Source organism: Lontra canadensis, unplaced genomic scaffold (genome assembly GCF_010015895.1).
Source record: "Lontra canadensis isolate GAN:19392208 unplaced genomic scaffold, GSC_riverotter_1.0 scaffold61, whole genome shotgun sequence".
Classification (NCBI taxonomy): Eukaryota; Metazoa; Chordata; class Mammalia; order Carnivora; family Mustelidae; genus Lontra; species Lontra canadensis.
Genome location: NW_022631055.1, coordinates 10,214,108 through 10,233,346, shown reverse-complemented (window position 1 = coordinate 10,233,346; position 19,239 = coordinate 10,214,108). Strand labels below are relative to the sequence as shown.

General features: G+C 48.5%; 1 protein-coding gene across 3 annotated transcripts in view; it reads left to right on the top strand.

Annotated features, from left to right (window-relative positions):
* The first annotated feature begins 469 nt into the window (after positions 1–469).
* CNNM4 (cyclin and CBS domain divalent metal cation transport mediator 4) overlaps positions 470–19,239 on the top strand; it is a 35,934-nt gene continuing 17,164 nt past the window's right edge. For all 3 annotated transcript variants that reach the window (XR_004385051.1, XM_032877917.1, XM_032877916.1), the window contains exon 1: positions 470–1,871. Coding sequence is in view for 2 of the 3 variants with exons in the window: in XM_032877917.1 (XP_032733808.1) it covers positions 470–1,871 (1,402 nt within the window). In the remaining variant the exon portion in view is untranslated. The remainder of the gene's footprint in view (positions 1,872–19,239) is intronic.

Sequence of the window (19,239 nt, the reverse complement as noted above, 5' to 3'; positions counted from 1 at the left end):
AGGTGCCTACAGAGAAGGGCCACCCTGCCCCGAGCAGCAATCTTCTGGGTAAGGAGCCCAGCACGCAACGCCCGGCTGGACTGCAGGAGAGAAGCGGCGAGGCCGGGCAAGCAGGCCAGGCAGAGGAGAGCGGGCCGAACCGACGCCCATCTGGCGGAAAGGCCGGCGGGAAAAGGCGTTCGAGGAGAAGGGCGGGGCGAACGTCCGCCCTTGGCTCCCGCGCTCCGGCGCCGCTCCACCTTAAGCTCGGGACCCCCTTAAGGGCGGGCACTGGAGGCGCGCGCCCGGAGGCGGGGTCTCCCATGCAAATGAGGGGCGTGGGTCGGCGGGGCGGGGCGGGCGGGGCGCTGACCTGACGTCAGGCCGGCGGCCCGGGCAGTTGGCTCGGCGGCGTCGAGGCGGCAGGAGCGGCGGCGGGAGCCGGGCCGCGCGGCGGGGCGCGGGGGAGCGGCGGCCGAGCCTAAGCAACATGGCGCCGGTGGGCGGGGGCGGGCGCCCGGGCGGGGGGTCGGCCCGAGGGCGCCTCCTCCTGGCCGCGCTGCTGCTGCTGGTGCTGATGTGGGCGCGGGGGGCCCGGGGCCAGGGCGACCCCCAGTGGGGCGCCATCCTGGGCATGAGACTGGCGAGCTGCAACAAATCGTGTGGGATGAACCCGGAGGGTATCATCTTCGTGTCCGAGGGCAGCACGGTGAACCTGAGGCTGTACGGCCAGAGGCTGGGCTCCCTCTCCAGCAACCTGATTTCCTTCACCGAGGTGGACAACTTCGAGGCGATCCAGAACTCCACCAACTGTCCCGAGCTCACCAAGGACCTGGTCGTCCAGCAGCTGGTGAACGTGAGCCGCGGGAACACGTCCGGGATGCTGGTGGTGCTCACTAAGTTCCTCCGGAGAAGCGAGAACATGAAGTTGTATGCATTGTGTACCCGGGCCGGGGTGAACGGGCCTTGGCAGAGGTGGACCGATAAGGATTCGCTGCTCTTCATGGTGGAGGAGGCTGGGAGGTTCCTGCCCCTCTGGCTGCACATCCTCCTCATTACGGTGCTGCTGGTGCTGTCGGGCATGTTTTCTGGCCTCAACCTGGGGCTTATGGCCCTGGACCCCATGGAGCTGCGTATCGTGCAGAACTGTGGCACCGAGAAGGAGAGACGCTATGCCCGCAAGATCGAGCCCATCCGGCGCAAGGGCAACTACTTACTCTGCTCTCTGCTTCTGGGAAACGTGCTGGTCAACACCTCCCTCACCATCCTTCTAGACAACCTCATCGGGTCTGGGCTCATGGCGGTGGCCTCCTCCACCATTGGCATTGTCATCTTTGGGGAGATTGTTCCTCAGGCCTTGTGCTCCCGCCATGGCCTGGCTGTGGGTGCCAACACTATCATCCTCACCAAATTCTTTATGCTACTCACCTTCCCCCTCAGTTTCCCCATCAGCAAGCTCCTGGATTTTGTTTTGGGCCAGGAGATTCGCACCGTTTACAACCGGGAGAAGCTGATGGAGATGTTGAAGGTAACGGAGCCCTATAACGACCTGGTGAAAGAGGAGCTAAACATGATCCAGGGTGCCCTGGAGCTACGGACCAAAACCGTGGAGGATATCATGACCCAGCTCCAAGACTGCTTCATGATCCGCAGCGATGCCATCCTGGACTTCAATACCATGTCGGAGATCATGGAGAGCGGCTACACCCGCATCCCTGTGTTTGAAGACGAGCAGTCCAATATTGTCGATATCCTCTATGTCAAAGACTTGGCCTTCGTGGACCCTGATGACTGCACCCCCCTCAAGACCATCACCCGCTTCTATAACCACCCAGTGCATTTCGTCTTCCACGACACCAAGTTGGATGCCATGCTGGAGGAGTTCAAGAAGGGTAAGGCCGGATGGAGCTCTCCCCGTTAGCTGGCTTTGGGACGCCTGTCGTTTGCTTGCCTGTTTTGTGTCAGCTGGCTTTAGTGTTTTTGGTGTGACTGTCCCTTTGCCCATCACTTCTGTGCCTCTGAGGTGGATGGTATTTGGGGCAGCGGGATCAGTTCGTAAGCATCTGCCGCCTTGCCAGGTACTGTGCTTTGTGCGCCAGGTGAATCAGAGCTGAGACAGGCTTGTGCACTTGGAGGGATAGAGCAAGGCCTCAGGGAGCTACTGAAGCAGCACGGAGTAAGGCTAACACCTTCAAAGAGGCCACAGAGATTAGTGCGTGGGGCTGCACATCTGATTGGGGTGCCATGGGGCCCTGGGAAAACCGTCACAGGGGAGGGAGCATTGAAGGAGAGCCTGAAGATGTGGGGACACCTGGTACCCAAGGCAGGGGAATCCCCACAAGGAGCAAAGGATGTGCTTTGGGCCTAGCAGGTGGTCCTGTTGAGCTGGATTGGAGCTTGGTTGAGCTGCTCGGTGGTCAGTGGTCAGTGGGGAGAGGCTGAGTCATCTGGGGCCTTGGGGAAGACAGGGCAGCGCATTTGCTTGGAGCTGTTGGAAGTTTTGAGCAAGAGTGATGTTTCTGGATCTCCTAACCCACAGAAGCTGAATTGAGAGATCTCCTAACCCACAGAAGCTGAATTGAGAGGTCTCTGTTTGGCTCCCCACTCAGAACAGTGCCAAGTAATGCTTTCGACTATTCAGCAGAAGCAAGCAGATCAAGTTTTGGTTATTGTTCTGTCTTTTCCCAGGCGCCAAACATCAGCTTCCCTCCTGTGGTTGGCTGGAAATCCTCAGCTGGCCTTGCTGTGCCTTGTGTTTTTCTCTCACATGGGTTCTTGGCCAGTTCTCAGGTAGTTAGAGAGGCACTCGGAGGTTTTACTCATCAGCCCCAAAACTCAGGGCACACACCCCTTTCCTTTACTTCCAGCAAAACTTTCCTTCCACCTTTTGCTACTCAGAAGTCTTCAGTGGTGGTAAACAAGCCAATTATGGAGTAAAACCCTCCTAGGCCAAAAGGAGTGAGGAGGCAGAAAGGGAAGCTCTTTATAAAGGAATGGGGGTTGGGGGAAGGGAGCACATCTTAAATCCAGGCCTTTGCTTCCCTTCTTCATGGGAGAGCTCCTGCCGGCTAAGGCAGCCTGCCAGCCCAGGGCTGGGAGCGACTTCTGCACTCCAGCAAGGGAGCAAGCTTCAGGTGCTTGTCAATCGATTATTACACGACAGGAGGGGAGAGCCTGGAACCGAATGGGTCAGTGGTGGTAGGCTGGGCTGGGATAGGTAGGAGCAGGCCTTGCCAGGTTTGCTCTGAAAAGATGCTCTGGTCAGGGCCGGAGTGGGATATTTGCACCCTCCCTTTTTCAGAGTGACAGAGTGAATCTGAGCATCAGAACTGAGAAGAACTCGAGTAACAGAAGTCCAAGTGGAAGATAGCCTGGTAAGGTGGTCTCATTGCAGACAGACTGAAGGGCCATGGACATCTGGTGGTGATGGCACCATGCTGGTGGTAGCGTTGCAGGTGCAGGCCCAGGAACGTGTTTCTCCCAGGTAGCAGATGCTGGAGCAGAGCAGTGAGGATCTGTGCCCCACCCCCACCCCGAAGCCTCTTGGCCCTGAGGACTTCTCCCTTGTTGCTGGGTCAGGAACCTGGTTAGGACTCACCAGGGCAGCTTCCTGCTCACCACCTCTGTGGTCTTTGGGACTGTTGCTGGTGACACACCCAACAAGCACGTTTGCATCGTTCAGTTTGGATCTGGAGCCAACCAGTATGGATTAGCTTGGCTAGGCTTCCCAGCCCCTGATCAGGAGGGCTGAGCCCTTTTCAGGTGGGAGCTTCCTGGATCTTGGCAGGGCCATCTTTGGACTCATCTCGTAAAAAGAAGTACCACGTCAGGAAGCTGGGAAAACAGAGCTAGCATCTTTCAGGCCAGAGCTCTGATGAATGGAATTCTCCAGATGTAAATTTTAGTTCACTGGAGTCTGCTTAACAGAGGTTGGTGGTTTGAGCCTGAAGCCTGGCCCTGGAGGGGTGCTGCTAATTCCATGGAAATGCAGGCATAGCCTACCCAGTGTAGCATGAAGCTGCTGAGATGTGAGTGATCTGATGGTCACCCCTAATGGACACACGCTTGGGGCATTATGATTCCATCCTAAATCATTGCCACCCTGGGCTGCCCCCAGCAGGGTTCTCCCAGATCTTTCCATCTGGCATTTACCATTTTAGTCTGAGGCCCTCTTGGAAATGGCCGACACTTTATGTCTGCATCTTAAAAGATTCTGTTTACAGATCTGGTGTTTGGAAGGCTTTTTTCAGAGCTAAGAAAAAGAAATGAGCAAGGTTAACATGGCTAGCATTGCCAGTAGCGTTGAAACAAGAGCTGGGGGCTTGCCAGGTGTCGCTGAGCATCTCTCTGAGGGTCCTTCCTATGCTTCAGTGGACTCTGCAAGTTGGGGAAGGTCCCTGACTTCTGCCAGTTTTTCAGCTCTGGGTGTAATCTTCTTTTAAGGTCATTTTATCTCCTTGCGTCTCCACTTTGACGAGCTCCCCCCGTGGGTAGGGATCATACCTGACTAGTGTTTTCACCACTCAGGGCCTGGTAAAGAGGTGGATCTTTAGTGAGTGTTTGTTAAATGAATGAATGAATGAACGAAAGTTGAACAACTAATGAATGCCTGGCGAGCTCTGCTGGCCTTCTTGCTGTTTCTTGAACACAACCGGGACGCTCCCACCTGAGGGCCTTTACCCTGGCTGTTCCTTAAGGCTGGAATGTTTTTCCCCAGATGTTGTCAGCCTCACCCTCTCCCCGCCCTCGGGTCTGCTTCAGCCTCACCTTCTCAGTGCCCTATTTAAAACTATTATCTCCCATCCTCCCCCACCTTCCTCATCTCCTCTACCCTGTGCTAATTTTTCTTTTTCTCATAGCACAGATCACTTTCTTTCTTTTTTTTTTTTAAGATTTTATTTATTTATTTGACAGAGATCACAAGTAGGCAGAGAGGCAGGCGGGGTGGGGCAGGAAGCAGGCTCCCTGCTAAGCAGAGAGCCCGATGTGGGGCTCAATCCCAGAACCCCAGGATCATTACCCGAGTGGAAGGCAGAGGCCTAACCACCAAACCACCCAGGCGCCCCACAATTCACTTTCTGACAACTCCATAATTTACAGATTTGCTATGCTGTTTATTATGTGTCTCCTCCTGTTGGAATATTAAGTTCCAAAGAGTAGAGCTCCTTGTATTGTTCACTGGTGTATCCCTGGCCCCTAGAATGGTTCTTGGCCCATAGGAAGATGAGATCTCAAATAAAAGGTCACTGAATGAACATGTGATCTGTTAGGTTTGGGACAGAATTATCCCCATTCCATAGTGTTAGAATTTTGAGAAGCCAGTACCCAGGGGACTTGATCTTTCCAGTTGCACCCAGGAAGACAGGAGGGGCTCCTACAACGACGTGTGTGTATTAATGGCTCCTGAGAAGCCGAGTTTGGAGTCTTGAGTGTGATGCATGGTTCCCCTTTCTTTTGCCTCACTTTCTATGAATAAGTGGTTTTTGACCATCAGGCATATACAGAGCTTCCCTCCTGAGTTGAGTCATGAAGCTGCTCCCACATACACACTTAGAGACAGGCTCTGGGAGTCCATGCCCGCATGGGCCTGAGCCGTTCCTGGGAGACTAAGGCAGGGTTACAGCTTCCCAGCTGCTTTGCCACCCAGCTCAAGGCATTTATCATGAACTTATGGACACACACTCTCTGTGCAAGACACCGAGCTAGGCCCCACAGGACCTAGGAGTTAGACCATCTGGTTGGCTAGAGCTGTAAAGCCACTCATTGAGAGGCTCATACCATTTGACCTTGGTCTTTGACTTAACACTTCTCCTAGAATTGTTTGCAGCGCTGGGTGTTGTAGTTGGCTTATCTACAGCTTGAGATTTTAGAACAGAGGCTCCCTGGGCTAGTCGGGGCCCAGTTGCATTTTTCCTTTACCAAAGATGCCCTCCCAGATGCTGGAGGCAGAGTAAAGAATAAACTCTACCAAGTAGAAATCAGAAGCTCCAGCCCCACAATGAAGCCCACCTTCCAGATTTCTGCTGTCCCTCCCTCCATGACATTCCTGCCCCTCTCAGGCCCTCAGCTCTGTAGTCCTCTTATCTTTCCCCACCTATTTTATAACCATCTAGCCCCCTGTGAAGACTTGGGTTTAAATTCCACCCAGCTTGGTCTCTGATCCATAAGGTGACTTTGGACCTATTACTGGCCTCGTAGAAAGTTAGTGTGTTTTATATATCGAAGGGGAAAAAGCTAGAAATATTTTCGTTGAAAACTCCTCCCATATTTCCATCTGTGCCACATCACACTTCTCCCACGTTCTTCTTTCTTCCTGAAACAACTTTATCAAGTCAAGAAAAAACAGTGCATAATTTTTGCATTCACTTTTGGTTCCTACTGTCTGACACACTTAAAGTATCTTATTTTTCTCTGTTTACTTATTCATTCATTTGTTGCAACAGACATCTAATTTTTTGAGGCCTGTGTGTCAGACACCGTGCTGGCTGTTGGGAGTCAGGACTAGAACAGCTCTGTTGACGGCACTGGCAGTCTAGCAGAGAGACAGACCTTGTAAACAAAGCTTACTATTCCCTGTTCAGGTAGGTGCAGTGGGGCCAAGGAAGGCCTAGGCCCACGAGATGCTTCTGAAGTCAGAATAACAGGACTCGGTGTTCATTTTGGAGATGCTGGAGTTGGGGCCAGGAAGCAGTTGTGAACATCTGAGCTTTCTAGCTAGGGATTCAGGTTGATGATGTCATTTAACAGAAGCAGGGAGAGGAGGCAGCAGAGACAGTTTGGAGGGTTGGGGCATGGGTCCTGGTGGTAAATGATAGCTATGTGACCCTTGATTGGACTCCTCTGTGCTCATCAGAGTGTCTCCCACTTAAATGTACAACCCAACTGCCTAGATGTTTTCTTAAAACGCAGAGGCGAACTCAGTGGGTCTAGGGTGTCGCCTTCTGGACCACACAGAGCAGCACCAGGGTGTGGTCCATCTAGGCAAGCGTGCAGGCGAAAGCCCCATGAGGGGCTTGGGAATAAGTCCAGGACCAGGGTTAAAGGTTTGAAAGCTGGCAGCACTGGCAAAGAGTGTAGAAGCCCCGTTAAAGGGGCTCCTCGGAGAGGTGAAAAAGACCCAAGCAGGCGTGGTTTGGGGAGCCTCCTGGGAAAGCCAGATAGGGTGAGGGCCAAGCACAGACTGTGGGGACGGGACCGTCACATCCCAAGATGCTGGGAGAGGACAGCCTCAAGTGGAGAGTGAAGGCAGCCGCACACCTGACCTCCCACAGCTCCACCTGGAAACAGCCTCCAGCTGAGCTGGTGATCTGAGCTGGAGAAGCTGGCCCTGGGGCAAGTGTATCTGAGTGAGTGACAGGAGCTGCCTACTCAGGCAGCTGACGGAAGGCTGGCCAGGCTCCTCGGCACTTTCTCTTTGTGAGGGGCTCATGGCCGTGGAGCACGGCCACCGTGGTAGGATGATGTACCTCTTACCCCCTCACTCAGCCGGTGGTGGACCAGCTTCCATAGAGGAGCCAGGACAGAGAGCGGTTTCCTCAGCCTTCTGTTGACAGAGCTCATCCAAAAGCTCTTCCTTGTGACCCCGGAAGTTGCTGCCTTGTGTCTAAGGCCAAATAAAACCTTAGATCATACCGAGATCACACTAGTGTCTAGTTTTCAAAAGTCTTGTATTTTAGAAGTTAGAAATTAGAAATCCCAGCTCCAGAGTTTTCCCAAACACCTCCAGTCAAGATAGGAGGTACTGAACAGATGGTTAACCTTGAAAATACTTAGTTGCACAGAAACACAAAAACACAGGATTGTTTCCCACAGGAGAAGTGGGTAAGGGGCAGGGCCTTCCAGGAAGCAGCCACCTTTCTGGTCAGTAGAAGTCAGGGAAGACACTCCAAAGGAGGTGGCATTCCACTTGGATCTTCAAGGGTGAATAGACATGAAGTTTTTCCACTTATGTGCCTCTTGTTCTGGGAGAACTTGGACAAGACCACAGGATAAGAAATGAGCTTCATGGTTGTTGGTACCAGCTTCGGGTAAAATTGCCTCTCATGTTGTGACTGCTTCACAGCCCTTTCTGTGGGTGTGAGAGTCACGGAATTTGCCAGGGGTGCCTGAGATGGCCCTGGGCTAAGATGACGGGGCACAGCTAGTTGGTATTTGATCCAGCCCCATCCTCTCCTCCTCTGAGCCCCTCTGTCTGCTGTCAGGCACGGCCCTGCGACAAGGTGCTGGCCCGTCCTGTCCGTCAGGTCACCCCCTCGTCACGCCTGTGTGTCCCAAGACATCCTGTCATAAAAGGCTTTGTGGCTGCATGAAGGACTCCTGGTTTATCCCATAGACTGGAGTTTGGACTCCTGAGTCAATTCTTTTTCCATTTGTTACATGATTTTCTTTTTACTGGTGGTTATTTTGAAAGAGATACATCTCATTGTCAGGCCTTTAGAAAACACACAAATCTAAACAAAACAACCCGTGAATCTGTCATCTGGAGAAAACTATTTTTAATATTTAGATTTATTACAGTAACTTTTTTAGAAATTGATTCTTAAAGTCGTGTCACACAAAACAGCAGGATCAAAACCATTTTCATTTCACAGCTGTGTAGTTTCTTAGTAGCCGTTCATATGTATTTTCACATTGAAACCATTGTCTACACTGCCCTGCTTTTTGGAACCCAGTTTAGATTGGTTCTTTCAGAATAAGACGAGAAATCCCTTTCTATCCCTGGGCTTCTTGGGAGGGTGTCCCCAGAAGGAGGGCTGGGCAGCACTGTGTGGCTGATAAAAAGGCGAGCCCAGAAGGTTGGGGTGTGCCGCTGCCAGCCTGTTTTTTTTGTTGTTGGGTGTTTTTTTGTTTGTTTCATTTTGTTTTGTTTTTAGCCGCCGGCCTGTTTTGCTGGGGGTTAAACTTGGTGTTGCTAGAGCATTCCCTAGAGGTTATAGTCAGAGTCGCTTCCATGCTGCAGGGCTGATTTCCTGTGACCTGGGCAGGGTTCTTGAAAGACTGGTTTCCCCGGGCTCTCTGGAACGCCTGGTCTCTGGCCAGCAGGCAGCGAGGAGCCTTGGTTGGAAGGAGGCTCTTGTCCCCCCAGCCCAGGCAGGCTTACTCCCACACGCATTCATGCCTTCCCCCACCAAATACACACAATGACAGGCTCACACATACACGCATACACACCCGCCCCCATACAGGCATGCTTAAACATACACTTCACCCCCACACACAGGTGGGCAGACTCACACACAGTTACCTCTGTAAGCAGGCTCTCGCATACATACCCATATGCACGTACGCACACCCACACAGTCTCCTGGACTCCTGCTTTAAAATGAGTCTGGGGTTGCTTGGGTGGTGCGTTTGGCTTAGGGTCGGACTCTTGGTTTTGGCTCAGGTCATGATCTCAGGGTCTGTGGGATTGAGCCCCAGGTTGGGCTTTGCTCAGCGGGGAGTCAGTTTGGGATTCTCTCTCTCACTCTCTCCCCCTGTCCGTCCTGCTCGTCTTCTTTCTCTCTAAAACAGATATATAAAATCTTAAAAATTAGTCCAGCTCTCTTCATGCTTCCCTAAGAATAAGTTTAAAAACTGGAGTAAAGCTTATGCAAGTGGGTTTATTTCATGAAAGGCTCAAAATAGTGGCTGACTCGAAGTCTCTGAAAAATTTCTCTTTGGTTGGTGATTTGGCTAGCCACATTAATGACGCTGTCCAGCTCAGGGGGCTGTGGTGAGGACTACTGAGGTAAGCCAATGTAGAGTGCTTAGCTCAGTGCCTGGCACCGTTGTCCTCATGCAATAAATGTTAGCCATTTTTAAAATTATTGTTATTACTATCCAAAGGTGCCCCAGTTGGCGCTGATACCACTGTGGGCTGCGGTGGTTCTCATGTACTGGCTCTTGGAGCAGGCTGCCCCGCTGTCCAGGTGTGGTGCCTTTCTGGGAATTATGAAGACATTGAGGTCAAAAGAGCTCACTAGATAATTACCTGCCAATTCAGATACCATCTTATCTGGGTCCCAGTGTGTATGTTAAGGGTAACTAACAGAAGCCAGAGCTGAAGCAAAAAAATGTATGGCAGAGAAACTTAAAACTGAGGGGATTCCCCTCATTTCCTGAATTGTTTCCTGCAAATCCGAGAAACAAGCATGCCATCCTGATTGGCCACACATCTGCATTCTCACCTTGGGGAGCAGAATTGGAGGATCAGGGAAGCCAGGCAGCGCAGGGCAAGGGGTAGAGCCACATTTGCACTTCTCCTTGGGTGGTTTCATGTCAGGGCTCCCCCTTTGTCTGCTCCCTGCCCGGTGTCCCTGTTAGGGAGAGAAGAGGTTAAGATGGAAGAGCAGCAGAGGGTAGAGGGGGAATCCAAGGGAGCAGAGATTCCCCAGGAGACCCAGTGGTCCCAGAAATGCCCCAGACCCAGAGCTCTGGAAAAGGCTGAGTAAGAGCAGAGAGCAGAAGGAAGGAAGAAGTGCCTTCATTAATGGTTAACCTTTATTGAATACTTAATTAATCCACCAAATGCTATAGATAGGAACCCATGCTCCAAGAGGCTAAGAATCTCTTCCAGAGGTGTGACGACTTAAGTGGCCACCGCAGCTCTTCTCCTCCAGAGGCCAAGCTCTTAACTCTGCTCTGTGTCGCTTTTCAGTGAGAACGTGGATATTAAGAAATGAGATGAGAAGATTGGGAAATTCCAGTAATTCTAGGCTGGAAGATTTATTGTCAGTTCTAGATATTTTTTTTTTTTTAAGTTGAGGTACAGTTGACATAGAACATGATATTTGTTTTAGGTGTACAGCATAATGATTCTGTATTTTCATAGATGTTTGCCACAGTAAGTCTAGTTAACTATATCCGACACTCACCACAGAGATACAAGGTTTCTTTTTCTTGTGATGAGAAGTTTTTATTTATTTGTTTATTTAATTTGACAGAGAGGGAAAGCACAAGCGGGGGGCGCAGCAGGGGAGAGGGAGAAGCAGACTCCCTGTTGAGCAAGGAGCCCTAGGTAGATCCCAGGACTCTCGATCATGACCTGAGCCGAAGGCTGCTGCTTTAACCAACTGAGCCCCACCCAGTTGCTCCTAAGATCTATTTTTTTTCCCCCTCAGTTTTCATATATGTGAAATAATATTATTAACTGTAGTCACCATGTTGGGCATTACATATCCAAAACTACTTTATCTTATTTATAACTGGAAGTTTGTACCTTCTGACCACCTTCCTTTGAAGCAAGTATGTAAATCATAAGTACGATTTGATAGTTTTTCGCAAAGGAACACACCTGTGTAACTGTCACTGAGCTTAGGAAATAGAACATTACCAACATTGTAGAAGGGTGTGTACCGTCTAGGGAACCCTCCCAGTCACTACCCCCGTTCCCCCAATCATCATGGGTCAATTTTTCCGTTTCTGAACTTTTTTTTTTTTTTTAAGATTTTATTTATTTATTTGACAGAGATCACGAGTAGGCAGAGATGCAGGCAGAAGCAGGCTCCCCGCTGAGCAGAGAGCCCGATGTGGGGCTTGATTCCAGGACCCTGGGATCATGACCTGGGCCAAAGGCAGAGGCTTAACCCACTGAGCCACCCAGGCGCCCCCGTTTCTGAACTTTTACAAGTGAATCATCAGTATGTGTCTTCTGCTTGACATAAAGGTTATGAGTTTCATCCATTGTTGTATGTAGCTGGAGTTCATTACTTTTTGTTGCTAGATAGTATTCCATGGTAGGAATCAACTGGGAAGTTGATGACATTTTAGTTGTTTCCAATTTGTAGTTGTTTAAATAAGGCCACTACAAGTGCTCTCCTGCATGACTTTTGGTGATGTTATGTAGGCTTTTCCTTTGGGAATATCCTATAGTATAGGCACAGATGAGGCAGTTTTCCAGAATGCTCTTTGCTCTTACCCGGTTACACTCCTGTCCCTACAACTCTGGTATTGTCAACTTTTTATTTATTTGTTTCATTTTAGCCAGTCAGGTAGGTGTGTGGTAGTATCTCGGTGTGATTTGATTATACATTTCCCTAATGACTAATTTTTTTTTGGGAAAGATTTTATTTATTTGAGGGAGAGAATGAGAGTGAGCTTGAAAGGGGGAATGTCAGAGGGAGCAGCAGACCCCCTGCTGAGCAGGAACCTCACTAAGGGACTCCATCCTGGGACTCCAGGATCATGACCTGAGCTCAAGGCAGTCGCTCAACCAACTGAGCCTCTCAGGCACCCTCCCTAGTGATTAACGATGTTGAGCACACTTTCATATGCTTAGTGTCCATTATGGGTTAGTGCTTTTTATGTCCTGTTTAAGATTCTTTGCCTATACACAAGTTAGGAAGCTGTTATCCTGTGTTACTTTCTAGAAGCTATATTGTTTGCCTTTCACATTTAGATCTGTAATCCTTCTGGAATTTATCTTTGTTTCTGAGGTGTTACAGTCGGATTCTTCTTTTAAATCCATACACCTTATCCGTTTGGTCCAGTGCTGCTTATTGCAGACTGTCTTTCCGGGCTGAGCTGTGTATGTGTGGGTCTCTCTGGACTCTCATATTCCATTGGTCTGTTTGTCCTTGTGCCAGTACTACATTGACATACTTGCTGTAGTTTTCTAATAGGTTTTGTTCTTTGGTAATAATGATTCTGTTCTTTGTTCTTCAAGATGATCTTGACTATCCTTTATCTTTTTTCCTGAGAATTTAATGGAATTGCGTTGAACCTAGAGATCCATATGAAGACCTGACCTTTTTTTTTTTTTTTTAAGATTTTACTTATTTATTTGACAGACAGAGATCACAAGTAGGCAGAGAGGCAGGCAGAGAGAGAGGAGGAAGCAGGCTCCCTGCTGAGCAGAGAGCCCAATGTGGGGCTTGATCCTAGGACCCTGGGATCAGGACCTGAGCCGAAGGCAGAGGCTTTAACCCACTGAGCCACCCAGGTGCCCCAAGACCTGACATTTTTATAGTTATGAGTCTTTCTTTCCGTAGACATGGTTACCCCCCCATTTCTTGATATCCTCTTAATTTCTTTCAACAATGTTTTGTCAGTTTCTGTACAGAAGTCTTTACACATCTTTTCTTGGATGTATTCAAGGTATTTGATGATTTTTGAGAGGTGTCTTTAAAATTTCGTTTTCGAGAATGTTGGTTGCACATTGTTCTGATCCAGGCGTGCTGCAGTGCCGTTCTGATGCTCACCACCCGGAGTTAGCGAGGGGAGCATGGGGTCCTTCCACATGCTCCCCTCGCTTCACATACCAGTCACAAGCCCCCCCCCCACAGCTGGCTGTAGATTTAGGGTTCCCACGACACCCCTCACGTTTAATGATTCACTAGAATGACCCCTTAGAATTCAGAGAAGTGCTACACTGAGGGTTCCAGTTTTATCTTAAAGGATACACATAGGATGAGGTCTGGAACAGTCAGCAATGCAGGGCTTCTGCCCTCTACCCCTAGGATTGGGGTGTGTCTGTCTCTGGGCAAGTCAGTGTGTTTACAGTGAGAAGCTCCACTGAGCTCTGGAGGTGCAGAGGGTCATTTTTTTTTCCTTCCCCAACCTCCTCAGGTGCAGTCCAGAGTTTTTATCAGAATTTCGGTGTCTGGGCATAAATGATTAAGTTATTGGCTACGTGATTGGACTCAGTGCCTGGCTTGCTGCCTTCCCTAGATGTAGGACACCTGAAAGGTGCGTGGCTTTGCTGGTGACCAGCCCTGCCCTGAAGCTATCTAGGGGCCCACCTGGAGTTGTTCATTAGGATAACAAAAGCTGCTTCTGTTTACTCAGGAAATTCCAAGGCATTTGGGAAGCCAGGGTCCAGGACCAAATGTATTTTTTTTTCTTTTAAGATTTTATTTATTTATTTGAGAGAGTAAGAGAGAGTACATGCACTAGCAAGGGGTGTAGCAAAGAGAGAGGGAGAAGCAGGCTCCCCAGTGAACAGGGAGCCCAGTGCGGGACTCCACCCCAGGACCCTAGGTTTATGACTTGAGCCGAAGGCAAACGCTTAACCAACTCAGCCACCCAGATGCCCCAGATGTATTCTTTATAATACAGCACAAGTATGGATAATTTTTGTATATGACCTTTAATCCATTGGCCTTGTTAAATTTACTCATTAATTCTAATAGTTTATTTTAGATTCTTTTGGATTGTTTACACACATAATTATGTTGCCTGTGAACAATGGCAGTTTTATTTACTTACTGCTACACCTTACACATTTTATATCTTGTTCTTGCTTAATTTCATTGGCTAGGACCTCTAGGATGGTGTTGAACTGGTGGTGCCTCAGTCTAGGTTTCAGGGTAGGCTTTCCAAATTGGTCAGTAGATACGATTTTGAATTTTACCAAATGCTTTTTAAGTAACTGTTGAGATGTTTGAATGATTTATCTCCTTTATTCTGAATTATACCGATTGATTTTTAAATGTTCACCCATAAACATTTATTGCATAACTGGAATAAACCTGACTTAGTCATCATGTATGATTCTTGCCACGCATCATTGGATTTGATTTACCAATTTCTTTATTTAGAATTTTGGCATCTGTGTTCATGAGAGAGAGGACTACAACTGTTTTTTTTCCAGCCATTAACCAACCAACCAACCACTGAGGAAGACAGTACAAGATATCTCTGTTAGGGTTTGGGTTTTTTTTTTTTTTTTTAAAGATTTTATTTATTTATTTGACAGACAGAGATCACAAGTTGGCAGAGAGGCAGGCAGAGAGAGAGAGAGGAGAAAGCAGGCTCCCCGCTGAGCAGAGAGCCCGATGTGGGGCTCGATCCCAGGACCCTGGGATCATGACCCAAGCCGAAGGCAGAGGCTTTAACCCACTGAGCCACCCAGGTGCCCCATGGGTTTTTGTTTTATGGCAGGAAAAATAATTGTTCGGTAATTAAGTCCCTTTTCCCTCTTCTACTAATAGCCCAGTTTGGGTGAGCAAGTTTGAACATACCAAGTAATATTCTTGCCCTTTTCCACCTCCTCCCCTGCTTCTACTTGTAACAGCCTCAGCTCCACACCAAATGTTGCTGCAGTTTTTCTCTCTCATGTTTGGATGTGAGGTCTAGGAGGATTTTTATAGTTTGTAAACATTTGGGCACAGTATGTGATTAACAATTACCAATGGGTGTTCACCAAGGTAAAAAGAAAAAAAAATGTTCTTTCCTTCTTCGTCTTTTTTTTTTTTTTTTTTATGACGCGGATGGGATTACTAGGGTTAGTTAAGGAGAAAGCGAGCCCCCTACCCCCAGACTTAATGTATCCTGATGTCAGTCAGCTAAGCATTTAGCAGAATTTCCTGTTACATCTTCCTGACAAATGAACATGGGACATGTGGCCTCATTAATAATAGTCCATCTTTTATATTGAATCTTCTGTTGGTTACCAGCTGGTTGCACAGAGCCGAAGAACAGGTGCCTCACAGGGCAGTCAGGGAGCTTTGAGTCTGTAAGCAGTTGAGCCGGGAGGTATGTTAAGAACGGGGCTCCTCCTGGCTGAGGGGCTGGAGGGCTGGGGTGGGAGGCTAGATGGTCAGGAGCCGGGATGATAGATGCTCAGCGGTGTTCCTGAGCAGAGAGGACTGGTGGAAAGGAGGAAGCAGTTTGCTGTAAGGGTCCAGGAGTCGAAAGGAGGCTAAGGCTGGGAACCCCCTTGGCACCTCCTGATGGGTTGCTTTCCCCTGCCCTTCTCATGCTCAGGGAGGCATTGTCAGCCAGACCAGCATCTTCTCTCTCCACTTCATTTTCTTCTGCTGTGCAGAATAGCTCTAGTGTGTTCCTCCCTGCCTTCTGAACTGTGTCCCTGGCTGTATCTTCCAGGAGAGGTTTCCACATCCCTGAGGACAAAGACATCAGCATTCCATCTGACCTCACTCCTTAGATAACCTAAGAAACTTAAAACCCCAAACCTGTCTTTTGACCCAGTGATTTTCCTTTTAGAAATGTATCTGAAGGACATAGAAATATATCCAAATACATTTATTACAAAGATTTCCATAATGGCACAAAAAGGGGGGCGTAATTTAAGAGCCCAGTGAGGTTAAGAATTATTTACACATGTGTCCAATGAAGTATTATGAGGACTTTCATTTTTTAAAAATATTTTTATGACGTGGAAAAACAGAATGTGAAGTATTTACAAATTATTTAATTTAAAATATTTAATAAAAAAATAGTTAATAGTAGTTGTCTTTGGAAGGCAGGATTATAAGTGGTCTTAATGTCCTTTGTACTTTTGTTACCAATATCAGAAAAAGATACATACATATATATACAAATTAGATGTAAAACTCATTAAAGAAAAATCAGCGAAATTAGACGCTTGATGTTAATGATCTTAAGGAATTACGTATTAGATGTGGTATTGTGTTCTGTTGTGGTCTGCGAGGTAAGAGTCCTTATCTTTTAGAGATACTGACCCAGGAGCCTGTAAAATTTATAGATGTTTACAGATAAAATCTGAGATTTGCTTTAAAATAAGCCAGTGAAGTGGGTAGGAGGGAAGAGGAAACAAGATTGGCCGCAGGAGTTGGAGTTGTTAATTGTTTAAGTTCAGTGAAGGGCCCTGCGGGTGTAATTATATTATTTCCTGTACTTTTGTAGATGCTTGATATTTTCCATCATAAAAGGTTAAAAAATTAGAGACCGCTGGCTAAATGAAAAATCAAAGCCATGAAGCCCTGTCCCTGGGTGAGAGACCAGTCTTAGGGTCTCCTGACTTCTGCTTGTCAATAGCTGCACCCCCGGGGTGCTTGGTTTAAAAGGAGAGTATTAGGGGTACCTGGGTGGCTCAGTCGGTTAAGCCTCTGCCTTCAGCTCAGGTTGCAGGGTCCTGGGATCGAATCCGGCATCAGGTTCTCTGCTCGGCAGAGAGCCGGCTTCCCCCTCTGTCTCCGTTTGCTTCTCTGCTTAGCTGTGATCTCTTTCTCTGTAAATAAATAACTAAAAATCTTTATGTTAAAAAAAAAAAAAAGAAAGAAAGAAAGGTGAGTATTACTTAGAGAAGCCCCTTTTCTGAATCCCAGCTTCTTCTCCCCCTCACAGTGTGATGATCCTGGACAGGACTTCCCTGAGCCTCAGTTTCCTCCTGTGAGTAGTAGATGTGCAAGGGATAGTGCCTGGGCTCCCTGCCCCAGAACATGCTTACCCCCACTGTTTCATAGCTGAGGGGAGGAGCTGGGCCCTGAGGGGCACACCGGTGTAGCTCCTTTGAGAGGGGACAAAGAAGGTCTGGCCATTCAAAAATTGTATACAGGTATTGTTTTACTAACACATGTTATAAAACAAACACAAAACTTTTTAAAAAAAGATTTTATTTATTTATTTGACACAGAGAGATCACAAGTAGGCAGAGAGGCAGGCAGAGAGAGAGGGGGAAGCAGGTTCCCCGCTGAGCAGAGAGCCCAATGCGGGGCTCGATCCCAGGACCCCGAGACCATGACGTGAGCCAAAGGCAGAAGCTCAACCCACTGAGCCACCCAGATTCCCCCACAAAAACTTTTTTTAAAGACATAAGGATGAGGGGTCTGTAGCTCCTCTCACTTGGCTGGAGAACAATGGAGTGAGGGCAGGAGTCCCTTCCCCTAGGGACTGGCTGCTCAGAGCCCACTGTCCGTCTGTATAAACAAAAGCTAAAGTCGCTAATTTGGGGGCGCCTGGATGGCTTCAGTGGGTTGAAGCCTCTGCCTTTGGCTTGGGTCATGATCCCAGCTTCCTGGGATCCATCGAGCCCCAAGTCAGGCTGTCTGCCCAGCAGGGAGCCTGCTTCTTCCTTTCTCTCTGCCTGCCTCTCTGCCTACTTGTGATCTCTCTCTGTCAAATAAATAAATAAATAAAATCTTTAAAAAAAAAAAAAAAAGGAAGTGACAGGAGGACAGTCGTAGGGAAAAGAGAAATGGAAAGGCAGACACTGCAGCCCACTTGCCAAAACAGAAAAGCATTTCTAGAGACTTACTAGGAGACTTGCCCAGCCATTCTGAGCAAGACAACAACACAGCCTGACACTGCACGTACACACAGCCCATCTGGAACCTTCTAGAACACGGTCTCCAAAAGGGGCATTAATTCCAGGCTCCATTCACATTTATTTGTATTTCAAAACAAATAAGTGACTTTATTTAATACAAGGGCCCTGGGATCATGACCTGAGCTGAAGGCTCTCTGCTCAGCAGGGAGCCTGCTTCCCCCTTTCTCTCTGCCTGCCTCTCTGCGCACTTGTGATCTCTGACTGTCAAATAAATAAATAAAATTTTAAAAATAAAATAAAATGCATTAAGCAAAAGCAGAAAAACAAGCATTCTTATTTTCTTACTTTGTAACTTTTTGCTTTACGCAGATGGTGAACCACTGTCTCTTTAAATAAATTTGTCTGTATCAGCCTCATTTTTAGCGGCTGCAATACTGTATCATAAACCACACTAGATCGACCCTCCTGGCCACAGCTTGCAACCAGCCTGGGTTTTCCCTTTGTATCAAAGTCTTTCCTAGTGTTCAAGAAATGGCTGAGGCCAAGGTCTTGCACATTTTTTGTTTTGACACGTGCTGCCAAATCCTGAAGAAAAAAAATGTCCTTGTTCTCTCCAGTACTGCACTGTTTTAGTCTCTGTGGTCTAATAGTATAATTTATATTAAAATTAAGGATCTCCCCTGTATTCTCTTAAGTTGCTTATTGATTAAAAGGCTCACTCCCTGCCCCTCCCCAACCTGGGCTTCTCTGCTTAGGGATACTTAGGGAAACTTGGTCTTGTGTGTAGCTCTCCCACCTGCCTGTGGAGGGGTCCCAGGGGTGGAGGGCTGTGCAGGGCTGTATCTCCTATGGCTGTGCTCCTCTGCTTCCCTGCCTATGCCTGCCTACGCCTACGCCTACACCTACACCTAAGCATACCCCACCTGGGTCATCTTGCTGGGCTGGGCTGCCCCTCCTACTGGTCAAGATCAGCACTATTAATAGTCAGCTTAATCTTTCCCCTTTGCTTGGGTGGAGGGAGGAGCGGGGGGATTCCCAGGAAATTAGGTGCCCTATTGCCGGCAAGTGCAGACCCATGGCCTGAGATTCCATCTTCTGGCACCCAGAGGCCAGCACCTCTCCCCAAGGGAGGTATGTGAGAGCTCAGGGCCTGTGCTGGGAGCCTGGGAGGTCAAGGGCTAGAATTTGCTGGGGGACCAGCAGGGAAGATGCCCAGGACACCACCTCGGGTAGTGGCCAATCCCATGTCCTATCTGGGGCCTCTGGATGTTCCACATGAGAAAAGGCAGCTGCGGCTGGTAAGTAGG